Source organism: Bos grunniens, chromosome 15, assembly GCF_055505025.1.
Source record: "Bos grunniens cultivar Pamir isolate PY7600 chromosome 15, Bosgru_T2T1.0, whole genome shotgun sequence".
Lineage (NCBI taxonomy): Eukaryota > Metazoa > Chordata > Mammalia > Artiodactyla > Bovidae > Bos > Bos grunniens.
In genome coordinates this window covers 79,651,875-79,667,571 of record NC_141179.1, presented here as the reverse complement: position 1 = coordinate 79,667,571, position 15,697 = coordinate 79,651,875, and the positions used below count along the sequence as shown (strand labels likewise).

The 15,697-nt window shown below is 37.8% G+C and overlaps 1 protein-coding gene across 1 annotated transcript; it reads right to left on the bottom strand.

Moving 5' to 3' along the window:
• Positions 1 to 8,394: 8,394 nt before the first annotated feature.
• LOC147358647 (olfactory receptor 8J2-like) lies at positions 8,395 to 14,892 on the bottom strand. Its single transcript, XM_086338204.1, has 2 exons — positions 13,992 to 14,892; positions 8,395 to 8,459 (listed from the first exon to the last, which is right to left on the bottom strand). Exons 1-2 carry the CDS (start codon positions 14,740 to 14,742, stop codon positions 8,395 to 8,397), a joined length of 816 nt encoding a protein of 271 aa, XP_086194330.1. The 5' UTR covers positions 14,743 to 14,892.
• Positions 14,893 to 15,697: the final 805 nt, after the last annotated feature.

The following is a 15,697-nucleotide window of genomic DNA, read 5'->3' as shown; positions in this document are numbered from 1 at the left end:
CTATGTAGTTGCAAAGAGTCAAACACAACTAAACCAGCACCACCACCATCATAACCTAACATATATAATAGCCATTTTACTTTTTGTGTCATGTACTGATTCTCATTACAAAATATACACGGTCCCTTTATGGCTCTGTTAACAAACTATCATTATAAACATTTGGCCAGAGTGGGAAACCTGATTTTTTTTTTCAAAAATATTTTTCAGTTGAAATACATATAATTGGTAAAAAAAAAAAAAAAAAAGTATCAAATTTTAGAAACAATCATAATACAAAGTAACAGTACTTACTTTCTTTCCCTTGGAACTTCAGTCCCAGTATCTGAAGAAAACTATTACTAACTCATTTAATAGACTTTTATTTACTTCTCTTTAGTGTAACTCCACATATTCAAACATTATTTTCATTCCAATATCCTTTTTGTAAAAAATTGTACTAAATTGATTATCTCCATAGAAAATGGTGAAATTGAATCTTTAGCTCATCCATATAAAAATCAGTCACAGACTGCTCAAGAACTTGGTATTAAAAGAAAAATTTTAATCTCATGGTTCTGAAACTGAAGCTCCAATATTTTGGCCACCTGATGCAAAGAGCCAACTCATTGGGAAAGATCCTGATGCTGGGAAGGATTAAATGCCAAAAGAGAAGGGGGAGCAAAAGATAAGGTGGTTAGATGGCATCACCTACTCAATGTAGGTGAATCTGAGCAAACTATGGGAGACAGTGAAGGACAGAGGAGCCCTGCTACAGTCCTTGGGGTTGCAAAGACTAGAACGTGACTTAGGGACTGAGCAACACCAAGTTAAAAGCTAGAACTTCTGGATGTCACTAAGCAAATAGAAATTTCAAGAAAATCAGAATATAAATTTGCTTAATTTGGAAGATTAAATCTGCCTCATACAATTCATTCTTTCTAAAAATCTACTCACAATATTAACAAATTATTTACAAAAAAGGTAAAAAACAAACATTCATTAACAGCAGCCAAACAAGACAGAGGGAAAAATCTAGGGCCTTTAGCTACAAGAGTTATACTCAAAGAAAAGAATTTTTCCACAGAAGCTTGTGTATTGTGGCAAACCTTTTCATCCAAATTATGTTGTACTTTAAAAATCTTTGGAATTCTGAAACTCAACTGAGTTGATTTTTTTTTAAATTACCTTTATTAAAGCAGTTTGAGATAAAGTCCTATGGTATTGAAACAAGACAAGCTTTCCATTCATGGGCATATTTATGACTTGGAGCGGTTTGGCTTCCTAATTGTGAAACTGACACTCAACCTTATGTGTCTGGGTCTTCATGTGATTGATTAAAGAGCAGGATGGTTTATTCGTGATTAGAGGGCCCCTCATGTATAATCAGAGGAATATTCACTTCTCTACGTAACAACAAGCTCTCATCTTATTATTATTATTATATACTTTCATCTGATTCTCCCCACATCACCCCTACCCAAGTATCAAACCACCAGCTGGAAAAAGAAACAGGAAAATGGAGCAATAAGGCTGACTCTTCTCTGATAGAAGCACAAACTTCAGAGTTTCACCAGGACTTGGCAATTGAATGTATGTAAAACCCATTAATTATTATCTTATGCAAACTCAAACACCCAGTCTTAGCTATGTATTCTAAAACTTTGCAAACAGTTTCAACTGAGATACATGAGTTGGTCAGATTGAGAATATTCTCTTTCAAAGGGCAGACAAAAAAACTAAGGAGGATAAAAAAGAAGAAGAATCTTGAATGGGTCTTAAAGTAGGTCAGGGTCAGCAGTCTTTAGGTGAGTTAACATAGGCAGAAATATTTACACACATTAATTTAAAAGTATAAAAGAACAACAACACTTTCTCATTCAATACAGCTAATAAGGCCAAAAGTCCTTATCTTCCCTTTCCTTATTTTGTAAAATACATCATATTTTCTCAATCAGGGAGCACTACCTCTGCAGTTATGTTGCATTAGTAAAGGGCATAAAATCAGTCTAAATCTTTTCCAATTACATCTTTGGAATTTGACAAATAGTGCACTTGGCAAAATCCTCCTTAGCAACGCCAAAAATTTCTAACTTAAGATGCCCAATATTATCCTCACCAAATGTGGGATTCAGTGCCTATCACTAAACCACTATTATGTGGCTTTTTATAATCCATGAAGATTATTTAAAACTGAACCACTTTGTTATAATGATATCCCATGACGCTAGATTCTCAAACATGCAGAAATTCTTTGAGCTGAGTAACACAGTTTTTTTACTTGTGCTATATACCTGGGAGCTGTGGAGAGGTGTAGGGAGGCCTTCTGCCCTCTTCTTCTCATCCTTCAAAAAATAATTCCTCCTATTCAATTCCATTGTGTGCAGTTTGTAACACAAAACACAAGAGATCAAGAAGAAAGCTGCTCTTAAGGCATTTAGATTAATGAGAGTGAAAAGGCAATACCCTAGGCTAGATTATGAAGTGTTTAAGGTGTGGCAAATTCACAAATACTAAAACTATAATGCATGTACTAGATTAAGAAATCTTCCAAGGATTGATATTTCTTGACTCTTATTGGTATTGATTTTAGACTCAGTTTTGCTCCACTATATGTATAATGCTTCCAAGCCTTCAGCCTCATCATCTATATAAAGTTAAATTTGATACAAAAGTGATAGGGTCAAAGACATCCAATCATTTTGGTGTGGAGGACATTGTACCCAGAATCAAAAAGTCTATTTGGAAACCAGGGAAGAGCAAAAGGCTCCTTCCTGTTGCATGGGTTTGAAAGGGCCAGGTCAGTGTAGCCCACACACTCATGTTAGCAGAATTTACTGACATCTGTGTAAGGAGAGAATACCTGCAAATAGGAAAGAATAAATTAACAGCTTCATCTCTGTATAGGAGCTGGTTTTTCCTGAATGCCTCTAGAGACAAAGAGCAGAAGAGGTTGGCCTTTTTGGGATTCCCAAGGTCCTTCTGCCTATGGGTGTGTTGGGGGCCAGTGAAGGAACTGTGACATTGAAGGCAAATTCTAAAGATGTCGATGTGATTCCTCAGCATAATATTGACGAAGAATGACCCAGAGAAGGAGTGAAAGAGGAACCAATGGCAGCTTCTCAGAAAATGTTTTTAAAAGTTTATTCTGTATTATTTTGCCTTTTCCATCAACTTACTATTGCAAATATCACTGTAGCAAACACAGCTGTCTTCCATGCTTTGTGTTTGAGGTCACCTCTGAATTGACCTGGGCTTCTCTGTTGACTCAGACCGTAAAGAATCTGCCTGCAATGTGGGAGACCCTGGGTCAATTCCTGGATGGGGAGATGCCCTGGAGAAGGGAATGGCAGTGCACTCCAGTATTCATACCTGGAGAATTCCATGGAGAGAGGAGCCTGGTGAGTTATAATCCATGGGGTCGCAAAGAGTCAGACATGATTGCTTGACTGACACTGTCTTTTTCTTTCTGACTTGACCTACAAGCCAAGATAGAGTGTTTTCTGACATGCTGGTTGCTTTCCATCTCTAGTGTTTGACTTCATTTCCTGAGGGCAAAGGGATTTTGCTTGGACCCCACACACAGCAGTTTGTAAGGGCCTGAGATCTACTGTGTTAAGAGAAATATTAAACTAATAAGTGACAGGACTCAATGGATAAAAACTCAAGCTTTTCTAGCCCTCTTTAATGCAGGAAGCTAAACTATCTTAAGTAATTGAAATTTAGTTGCATGCGGCAGTAATTTTTCTTTATTGCATACTTTGTTAGCTGTCTCCCTAATCAGGGGAGTCTCACATTCCTTATCTGCCAAAGAACTTTTAATTTTAAGGAATCCTATATGTTGTTTTCTGTTTCTCAAGGGCCTTCTGTTCCTTATCAGTTCCTGGAAAACAGGAATGAGCAGGCCTGCACACATCTCTCAGGACTGAGGTCATGAGATGGAATGCATACATGGATTCCTTTCAGTAACATTTTACTTTTCTGTAAAACTACTTAGTCATGTTCCTATTTCCAACACATGGATTGTCTTCTGGCCTGTGATGATTGTTATTCCCCTAGTTACTGTGGTTATGCATTTGGTTTCGGTGTTTTTGCTCAACTTTATTTTTCTGCCTAAAGCTTCCTTGTATAGCAATATATAAGCTCACGCCACCATGATTAAAGCACCCTTGTTCCACTAGAGACTTGGGTCCCCCACGTCCTTCTTTTCTTCGCCTTCTTTTCTTCGACTCCTGTCCCCAGGTTCCGGTCTGTCAAGAAGACCATAACACTTATCCCTCATTTTTGCTTCCTAAAATCTTCTACCAAGTAAACATTAAAAGTCCAGCTCCTTACCTCAGAGCCTTCTTTTAAAATTTACACTCTGACCAACACTGTCTCTTATGTGATATTAACAGAAAGAGGCAACAAATATATATATAGCACAAATAAAACTCTATGGAGCCATGATAATGATAATAATATCGTGTTATTGTATAACTGAAAGTTCTGTCAGAAACTGTTACCACCTGAGGCATAGACGGTCCTTTAGTATCAAAAACTCTGGCCTGCAATCAGTATCTTTGCATTAACAGCATTTTACGTGGAGATTTCCAGAAATACCTACACTCCCTTCAGAATGTTTATGGTTTTAGAATCCCAGTATAGAGTTAATAACAAATAGAAGAAAAGGTTGTTTACTATTTGCAAAGAATACAATAACAGAGTAGTAAAATACATAATTTCTCCATAAATCGGTTATGACAAGAGAGTATTAATATTCATAACTAATGTATTGGGTCTGGCATCAGTGACTAAAGTCATCCATAATTTTAAACTGAAGACAGAAATCAAGAATTGTCACTGGAGCTAATCTAGTAATCAGCAATCCACTCACCAAAAACAAGGAATGACTTCTTCTTCTGCCATGTGGTTAGTAGTCTGACTGAGTCAGAAGAATTTATGAATGTTTCTCCCCTTTGAGACAGTTTTAGGAATCTGAGTGCAATTTCTTGATTATTCCCAAAGCATCTAAGAACATGAAATGAAGCCACTATAGTCTTTTTTTTTTTTTTTAGTTGGTTAATTATTTTTGATTTCCCTATTGAGAAAACACTCTTTTAAATGCAATTCACATGCTTTTTTATTATTAATTTTATTGCATTCACTCAAATATCTGGATTTCCATTTATCATTTGTTGGGTAAATCCTTTAATCACCCATAAATTACTTCAATATTCAGTATTTTCCACCATGGCTTCTGCCCAAGTTTTATGTCTGAGGATAAAGACAAACTCTTTAAATGTGTCCTGAGTTCAGTTCAGTTCAGTCACTCAGTCGTGTCTGACTCTCTGTGACCCCATGAATCACAGCACGCCAGGCCTCCCTGTCCATCACCATCTCCCAGAGTTCACTCAAACTCACGTCCATCGAGTCAGTGATGCCATCCAGCCACCTCATCCTCTGTCGTCCCCTTTTCTTCCTGCCCCCAATCCATCCCAGCATCAGAGTCCTTTTCAATGAGTCAACTCTTCTCATGAGGTGGCCAAAGAACTGCAGTTTCAGCTTTAGCATCAGTCCTTCCAAAGAACACCCAGGGCAGATCTCCTTCAGAATGGACTGGTTGGATCTCCTTGCAGTCCAAGGGACTCTCAAGAGTCTTCTCCAACACCACAGTTCAAAAGCATCAATTCTTCGGTGTTCAGCTTTCTTCACAGTCCAACTCTCGTATCCACACATGACCACTGGAAAAACCATAGCCTTGACTAGACAGACTTTTGCTGGCAAAGTAATGTCTCTGCTTTTGAATATGCTATCTAGGTTGGTCATAACTTACCTTCCAAGGAGTAAGCGTCTTTTAATTTCATGGCTGCAGTCACCATCTGCAGTGATTTTGAAGCCCCAAAAAACCAAGTCTGACACTGTTTCCACTGTTTCCCCATCTATTTCCCATGAAGTGACGGGACCAGATGCCATGATCTTCATTTTCTGAATGTTGAGCTTTAATCCAAATTTTTCACTCTCCGCTTTCACTCTCATCAAGAGGCTTTTGAGTTCCTCTTCACTTTCTGCCATAAGGGTGGTGTCATCTGCGTATCTGAGGTTATTGATATTTCTCCCGGCAATCTTGATACCAGCTTGTGTTTCTTCCAGTCCAGCGTTTCTCATGATATACTCTGCATATAAGTTAAATAAGCAGGGTGACAAAATACAGCCTTGACGTACTCCTTTTCCTATTTGGAACCAGTCTGTTGTTCCATGTCCAGTTCTAACTGTTGCTTCCTGACCTGCATATAGGTTTCTCAAGAGGCAGGCCTTTCAGAATTTTCCAATTTATTGTGGTCCACACAGTCAAAGGCTTTGACATAGTCAATAAAGCAGAAATAGATGTTTTTTTGGAACTCTCTTGCTTTTTCCATGATCCAGTGGATTTTGGCAATTTGATCTCTGGTTCCTCTGCCTTTTCTAAAACCAGCTTGAACATCTGGAAGTTCACGGTTCACGTATTGCTCAAGCCTGGCTTGGAGAATTTTGAGCATTACTTTACTAGCGTGTGAGATGAGTGCAATTGTGTGGTAGTTTGAGCATTCTTTGGCATTGCCTTTCTTTAGGATTGGAATGAAAACTGACCTTTTCCAGTCCTGTGGCTACTGCTGAGTTTTCCAAATTTGCTGGCATATTGAGTGCAGCACTTTCACAGCATCATCTTTCAGCACTTGGAATAGCTCAACTGGAATTCCATCACCTCCACTAGCTTTGTTCGTAGTGATGCTTTCTAAGGCCCACTTGACTTCACATTCCAGGATGTCTGGCTCTAGGTCAGTGATCACACCATTGTGATTATCTTGGTTGTGAAGATCTTTTTTGTACCATTCTTCTGGGTGTTTTTTCCACCTCTTCTTTGGTTCTAAAGACTCAGAAGGAATACAAACTATGAATATGTATATTACTCATTTTTCATTTTTAAGGGACTAAATTGAATTAATCACACCCTAATTCTGTATCCTATAATCCTCCTCAATCCTCATTTCCCATCCCCAACCCAGTTCTCCTTCCTCATACATGCACCTTCTTTATGAGAGCTGCTATATGCTCTTCAAAAGAAATACAGCTGTATAATGTAAATATAGTATACATTTTAATGTGCACTCATGTTATCATTCAAAGAAGGTGACAGCACCCACTCCAGTACTCTTGCCTGGAAAATCCCATGTACGGAATAACCTGGTAGGCTGCAGTTCATGGGGTCACGAAGAGTCAGACACGACTGAGCGACTTCACTTTCACTTTTCACTTTCATGCATTGGAGAAGGAAATGGCAGCCCACATCAGTGTTCTTGCCTGGAGAATCTCAGGGACGGGGGAGCCTGGTGGGCTGCCATCTGTGGGGTTGCACAGAGTCAGACACAACTGAAGCGAATTAGTAGAAGCAGCACCATCAGCAGCATGTTGTCCTTTAACTTGCTTTGATGATTAAAGAGTCTCATTCAACTCTACATTTTTGAAGCACATTCATTTTACTGTGTGGGTGGCGGAGGGAATGGGGTGTTAATTGCTCAGTCATGTCCAATTCTTTGCAACTCCATAGATTGTAGCCCACCAGGCTCCTCTGTCTGTGGAATTTTCTAGGCAAGATTACTAGAGTGGGCATCCATTCCCTTCTCCAGGGGATTTTCGTAATCCAGGGACTGAACCTGGGTCTCCTGCATTGCAGGTAGATTCTTTATCCCCTGAGTCACCAGAGAAGCCCCTTTTAATGAGTGAGTGAGTGAGTGAAGTTGCTCAGTCATGTCCAACTCTTTGCGACCACATGGACTGTAGTCTACCAGGCTCCTCCATCCATGGGACTTTCCAGGCAATAGTACTGGAGTGGGTTGCCATTTCCTTCTCCAGGGACCATTTTAGTACAAACACACTATTATTTCTCTCTATTCTGTTTTGTAAAATTACTATAATCTGGGTCTCCTTTAATTTGAAATGTTTGCTTCTGTAGTACTGGGATTCATCTAGTTACCAACTCTGGAATTTTATCTGTGTCACCACAGTTAATGACTTTATGTGTGTAGTCCCCACAGACCCATGAATGAACTTTTCTATGATATATTGGGTTAGTCAAAAAGTTTGTTTGCTTTTTTCCCATAAAATGACTCTAATAGCATTTATTTATCTTTAATTTCATTTGAAACAATTTAGATAGATTGTATCAAAACAGCTGTCATATCAACATGCATTTAAAAATTATCAAAACTGGTGAATGTTTGTATAGCCATTTTAATATTGAAGATGGAAGCAAAAAGCAACATTTTGGCATATTATGCTTTATTATTTCAAGAAAGATAAAAGCACAACTGAAACCCTCAAAAAAGATTTTTGCAGTGTATGGAGAAGGTGCTGTGACTGATCCAATGTGTCAAAAATGATTTGCCAAGTTTTGTGCTAGAGATTTCTTGCTGGACAATGCTCCACCGTTGGGTGGACCAGTTGAAGTTGATAGCGATCAACTCGAGACATTGAGAACAATCAACATTATACCACGTAGGAGATAGCTGACATACTCAAAATATCCAAATCAAGCACTGAACATCTTTTGCACCAGCCCAGTTATATTAATCACTTTGATGTTTGGTTTCCACATAAGTTAAGTGAAAAAAGCCTTCATGATCATATTTCCACAAGCTATTCTCTACTTAAACATAATAAAAACATTAGGTTTTTTAAAAAAATTTGTGGTGGGTGATGAAAAATGTATACTGTACACTATTGAGGAATGGAAGAAATCACAGTGCAAGTGAAATGAACCACCATCAACCACACCAAAGGCTGTTCTTCATTCAAAGATGATGTTGTTCACTCATTATCAGAGAAATGCAAATCAAAACCACTATGAGATACCATTTCACACCAGTCAGAATGGCTGTGATCCAAAAGTCTACAAATAATAAATGCTAGAGAGGGTGTGGAGAAAAGGGAACCCTCTTACACTGTTGGTGGGAATGCAAACTAGTACAGCCACTATGGAGAACAGTGTGGAGATTCCTTAAAAAACTGGAAATAGAACTGCCTTATGATCCAGCAACCCCACTGCTGGGCATACACACTGAGGAAAACAGAAGGGAAAGAGACACGTGTACCCCAATGTTCATTGCAGCACTGTTTATAATAGCCAAGACATGGAAGCAACCTAGATGTCCATCAGCAGATGAATGGATAAGAAAGCTGTGGTACATATACACAATGGAGTATTACTCAGCCATTAAAAAGAATACATTTGAATCAGTTCTAATGAGGTGGATGAAACTGGAGCCTATTATACAGAGTGAAGTAAGCCAGAAGGAAAAGCATAAATACAGTATACTAACGCATATATATGGAATTTAGAAAGATGGTAACAATAACCCGGTGTACGAGACAGCAAAAGAGACACTGATGTATAAAACAGTCTTATGGACTCTGTGGGAGAGGGAGAGGGTGGGAAGATTTGGGAGAATGGCAATGAAACATGTAAAATATCATGTAGGAAACGAGTTGCCAGTCCAGGTTCGATGCACGATGCTGAATGCTTGGGGCTGGTGCACTGGGATGACCCAGAGGGATGGTATGGGGAGGGAGGAGGGAGGAGGGTTCGGGATGGGGAACACATGTATACCTGTGGTGGATTCATTTTGATATTTGGCAAAACTAATACAATTATGTAAAGTTTAAAAATAAAATAAAATTAGAAAAAAAAAAAAGATGATGTTGTGTATATGGTGGGATTAGAAGGGAGTCTTCTATTATGAGTTCTTTCTGGAAAACTAGGTGATTAATTCCAACATGTACTGTTCTCAGTTATATCATCTAAAAGCAACACCCAATGAGAACCATCCAGAATTAGTTACAGAAAACATTTAATCTTCCATCAGGATAACGTAAAGCCCCATATTTCTTTGATGACCAGGCAAAAATGGTTACAGCTTGGCTGGGAAATTCTGATTCAACCACTGTATTCACCAGATATTGTACCTTCAGATTTACATTTATTCTGCTCTTTATAAAATTCTCATAATGGAAAACATTTTCAATTCCATGGCAGACTATAAAAGGCACCTAGAACAGGTCTTTGCTCAAAAAAAAGACAAAAGTTGTTGGGAAGATGGAAATATGAAGCTACCTAAAAAATGGCAGAAGGTAGTATTGTTCTTGGACAAAATTAAAAGTATTTCTTGTATTTGCATTTAAAAACTGAGGAAACTTTGACCAACTCAATATCTCCTGGAGTTAGTCCCTGATAAGAGAAATACAAGCAAAATTAATTTATTTAAATTAATATGAATCTATGCCAAGATTTATCAACATACATTCTATCATCACTACACAAAATTTTATACTTTGGACATCCAACATATGAATATATACAATTTGTTCACATGATAAGGAACTGTAAAAATAATTAAACCAGATTCAAAGTTTTAGAGCCAAAATTGCGTTCCTAATACATTATTTTTTTTAAAATAATCATCCAAATGATTTGGAAAAGAATGATATACTAAGCAGTATCCATGCTAACTGATACACATAACACATATTTTAAAATAGTTTTAATATTCAAATGTCTATAATAGTGATAAGACTGAGAATTTTGAATAATGCTGAAGAAATAATCATTGAAGTGACACAAAATCTGCCACATACATCATGTAGCAGAAATTGACTGATCATCAAATCTTTTTTGTTTTCATTTTGACCACTTCTACCTGTATATTCAATTTTCAGTTCAGCCTACTTATATTTTGAATGATATCTTTGAATGGACTTTTTCATTTCCATAGAAGTGGCTTGTGGAAACAGCCCTTTGGAAAGTAGAGACGCAGGTATGACAATGTAGACAAATGGAGTCAATGTTTGTGGACTTCCAGGGTGGGAACAATAGCTGCTCAAACTAAACTTATCCATAATAGCTCATAAAGTATTCTTTTTTCAATCATTAGTAACCTCTTCTGACCAAGAAACAAGCAAATCTTCAATGAAAACCTTAAAACTCAAGTGTGCTTTTAAATGAGAAAAAAAAAAAAAAACCATAAGTAGGACCAGTTTATATTATTTTTTTGGTTATTGAACTAGAAACATCTTTTAAACTTGAGTGTTTTGAGACATATGCAAAATAATGGAGATACCTGATCACAGTCCTTCAAAACAAAAGGCATTATGAGAAAATGGCAGGGCCTTTTAGTAGGTTTTTGGTTTTAAATTTGTAAAATGGCATTTGCTATTCTGAATTTGGGAAATTTGAATGGCTTTTCTTATTTTCATGATCTTGAAAGGATTTATTTATGATTTCCACCTTCAAGATTAACACACTTGCAGTGCTTTCTGCCTAGGGCATACTTATATTACAGAGCTGGGCTCAAGTTTTCATACTTACTGTCTCTATTGCAGCTACAGAATGAGAGGTCCTTCTGGTTGCTGTTTTCAAGTCTTTCTTAACTTTCAATGGTATTCCCAAACCTTGGGAGATGGAAGGGAGGTTCAGGAGTGAGGGGCCATATGTTTACCTGTGGTTGATTCATGTGACATATGACAGGAACCAACACAATATTGTAAAGCAATTATCCTCCAATGGAAATGTTAAAGCAAAAAAGAGATTTGCCAATGTGATTAAGTAAAGGGCCTCATGTGAGTGAGTCAAAAGTAGTCACAGGGAGAGAAAGATGCAAAAGTAGGAAGCAGAGGAGATGTGTCAGTGAAAGCAGAGGTTAGAATGACGGCTTTGTTGGATGGAAGGTGAATGTCAGGCAAGGTATATGGAACCTGCAGGAGCGGGGAGAGGCAAGGAGACAGATTGAACCCTATTTGGGTCCTGAAGGGAATGCAGTCTTCTGATACCTTGATTTTAGGTCTGGATGACTCATTGTGAACTTCTGACCTCCAGAATTGTGGGACAAGAAGTTCACATTGTTTCAAGCTTCCAAATTGGAGATGATTTGTTATAGCACCGTTCGGAAGCTAATACAAGTGACAACATAATTATTTTAGAAAATACATATATGTCAACCAAATTAAGAAGTAGGAAACACTACAGTTTTAATTCTTAACTTCATTTCAGTTCAGTTGCTCAGTCATGTCCAACACCCTGTGACCCCATGCACTGTAGCACGCCAGGCCTGTCTGTCACCAGCTCCTGGACCTTGCTCAAACTCATGTCCATTGAATCAGTGATGTCATCCAACCATCTCATCCTCTGCTGTCCCCTTCTCTTCCTGCCTTCAATCTTTCCCAACATCCCTTTTCAATGAGTCAACTCTGCATTAGGTGGCCAAAGTATTGGAGCTTCAGCTTCAGCATCAGTTCTTCCAATGAATACTCAGGACTGATTTCCTTAACTTAAATTCCTAACTTAAATTAATTACATAGGTTGCAGATAATTGGTAGAAATACAAGTGTGAGTTTAGTCCTGTTGCTCTTTTTCTGTTGACCTAACCAGACTCAAAGAGAATTGTTTTCTGCTATAAAGTAAACTTCTCTGATTGCAAGTACCTAGGTGGATGAAGATAAATAAAACTGTAATAAAAGAAAACAAACATTCCCTATGGACTTTTATATAATTATAAATAATATAAAATTCTAAAGGTTAATGGTACCAAGTTATTACTGGCTTTGTCCCTGAAGACCAGAAATATACATTATATACTACAATTTTTCTGTCTTCAAATAATTTACTTATTTGTGAGTAAAGTTGAAAATTAACTCATGAACTTGACTCTCACTAAAAGAAGTATTTGTTGTTATGATTTTATAACAAAATCTTTTTAATATGAGTCTATGTTAGGAAAATAGATGGGGATACAGTGGAAACAGTGTCAGACTTTATTTTTCTGGGCTCCAAAGTCACTGCAGATGGTGACTGCAGCCATGAAATTAAAAGACACTTACTGCTTGGAAGGAAAGTTATGACCAACCTAGATAGCATATTCAAAAGCAGAGACATTACTTTGCCAACAAAGGTTCATCTAGTCAAGGCTATGGTTTTTCCTATGGTCATGTATGGATGCAAGAGTTGGACTGTGAAGAAGGCTGAGTGCTGAAGAATGGATGCTTTTGAACTGTGGTGTTGGAGAAGACTCTTGAGAGTCCCTTGGACTGCAAGGAGATCCAACTAGTCCATTCTGAAGGAGATTAGCCTTGGGATTTCTTTGGAAGGAATGATGCTAAAGCTGAAACTCCAGTACTTTGGCCACCTCATGTGAAGAGTTGACTCCTTGGAAAAGACTCTGATGCTGGGAGGGATTGGGGGCAAGAGGAGAAGGGGACGACAGAGGATGAGATGGCTGGATGGCATCACTGACTCGATGGACGTGAGTCTGAGTGAACTCCGGGAGTTGGTGATGGACAGGGAGGCCTGGCGTGCTTTGATTCATGGGGTCGCAAAGAGTCGGACACGACTGAGCGACTGATCTGATCTGATCTGATTTTAGGAAAAACAATTATATACTTTATATCTGAATGAACATTGATATTTTGCTTTATATATGAAACATAAAGGATGAAAAAATAGAATAAAGTTTCATATGTATTTTAGGCAAATGTCATATTTTCATGTATATCTAAGCATTCTGTATTCAACATTTATTTTCCTGTACAAACTTACTTTTTTCAAATTTATTTTAAATGCAAATTAACAATTGGTTGAAAAGCTTGATAATCTGATCGGTAAATACTAGAAAAAATTATGAAACTTTTAGTAGTTGAAGAAAAGATATTTGTGACAAGTAAGGTAATCTAACTCATAGTAAACATCCAAAAAAATTTCCTATAGGCATTCATTTTTATCTTCCATATTTAGAAATTTCAAAAACCTTGTATATACTTATATTTTATTTTTTATTTATTTTTTTTAATTTTTTGACTAAAATTTTATTTTATTATTATTTTTTTAATTTTATTTTATTTTTAAACTTTACAATATTGTATTGGTTTTGCCAAATATCGAAATGAATCCGCTACAGATATACATGTGTTCCCCATCCTGAACCCTCCTCCCTCCTCCCTTCCCATACGATCCCTCTGGGTCATCCCAGTCCTCAGGCTGTAAATGAGGGGGTTCAGCATTGAGATCACCAGGGTATAGAAGACCGAGGCCATCTTATCAGTATCTAATGAGTGGTTGGTCCTTGGCTGCAAATACATGAAGAGAAGAGTCCCATAGAACACAGTGACAGCCATCATGTGAGAAGGACAGGTGGAAAACGCTTTTTGTCGCCCTTCTGAAGAACGTATCCTCAAAATGGCAAGGATGATGTTGAAGTATGACGTTAGAACAATAATCATAGAGAAAACCAAATTGGTCCCTGAAAAGGTAAACACTGCTGTTTCTGGAATGTAGGTATCAGAACAGGACAATGCTAACAAAGGGACATTATCACAGTAAAAATGGTTGATCACATTGGATGAACAGTATGACATGGAAAACACACAGGAAGAGACTGTCAGTGCTGTGGTCAGACTGTAGATGTAAATAAGGGCCACCAGGAGAAGGCAGATCCGTGGAGAAACCACCACCCGGTAGAGCAGGGGACTGCAAATAGCCACATAGCGGTCACAGGCCATGGCAGCCAGGACGAAAATCTCAGCCACAACAAAAGCTATGAATCCACCTAGTTGGGCTGCACATGCATAGTAAGATATGGTTTTCTTTCTAACCAAGAAGTTAACCAACATTTTGGGGGCAATGACGGAAGAATTGCCCAAATTGATGATAGCCAATTGCTTCGGGAAAAAATACATGGGGTTTTGAAGCTGAGAGTCCATGCTGGTGAGGATGACGATTCCCAGGTTCCTTGTTATGACCTATCCATAGATGACCAGGAACACACAGAAAAGAGGAATCTGGAGTTCTGCAAGATCTGAGACTCCCATTAGAATGAATTCAGTCACTTGAGTGCGATTCCCTGGAGCCATATATTTTGCTGATTTCAGCATAGTGGGGAAAATGCAAGTGATTAATAGACTGTAAAGTGGTCTCTATTTTTGTTACATGCCATATTGTTAAGTATTTCACTTAAAATCAGTTCACTTCTGTTTACAAACACTTAAAGGTTTCAGAACTTTCTTAATGGTCTTTTCATCTTTTCACCAAATTCAGCAATGCAAACTCTTCAGAGTTCTATTTCAGGATCTTAGAACTGTCTGACCAAGCAACTGATGTATTTATATACTATAGGATATGGTGTTTAATGGATAAACATACATAAATTGCATGATGAGATGTATTTATATTTGCATGCATATGTAAATTATATTAATGTCTCATGCAAATATGCTGCATGTATATGTATGTTGGAGAAGGAAATGGCACTCCAGTAACCTCGCCTGGAGAATCCGTGGACAGAGGAGCCTGGCAGTTTACAGTCCATAGTGTCACAAAGAGTCGGACATGACTGAAGTGACTTAGCACATGTGAAATATACGGTGTCTATATATGTGTAGGTGTTAATTTATACACACATACATGCCTCTCTATGTGCTTGTGTTTCTTGAGATAAAAGAGAGGTACCTATAAGAAGTTGATGAGCTCGAGTGACATCTACTTATTTTTTTCTTTGCTGCTACAGGTCTTCTTGCCTTCTCATACATTGTCATCATACTGGTTATTTTAGTATTTCTGTGGAAAACTTATTCATTAGCCTGTTTTTTCCTTAACAATCATTACAATACTCCTTGGATTCAGCTACCCACAAGCAAATTTACACTTTACTACTGTTCA

Bases quoted from the DNA above. Each gene is read 5' to 3' on its own strand.
- LOC147358647 (XM_086338204.1), bottom strand. From the start codon at position 14,742: ATGGACTCTCAGCTTCAAAACCCCATGTATTTTTTCCCGAAGCAATTG. The intron at 8,460-13,991 runs GTATGGGAAGGG...CAATGTCTCGAG, and splicing joins TGGGATGACCCAGAGGGATC to TTGATCGCTATCAACTTCAA.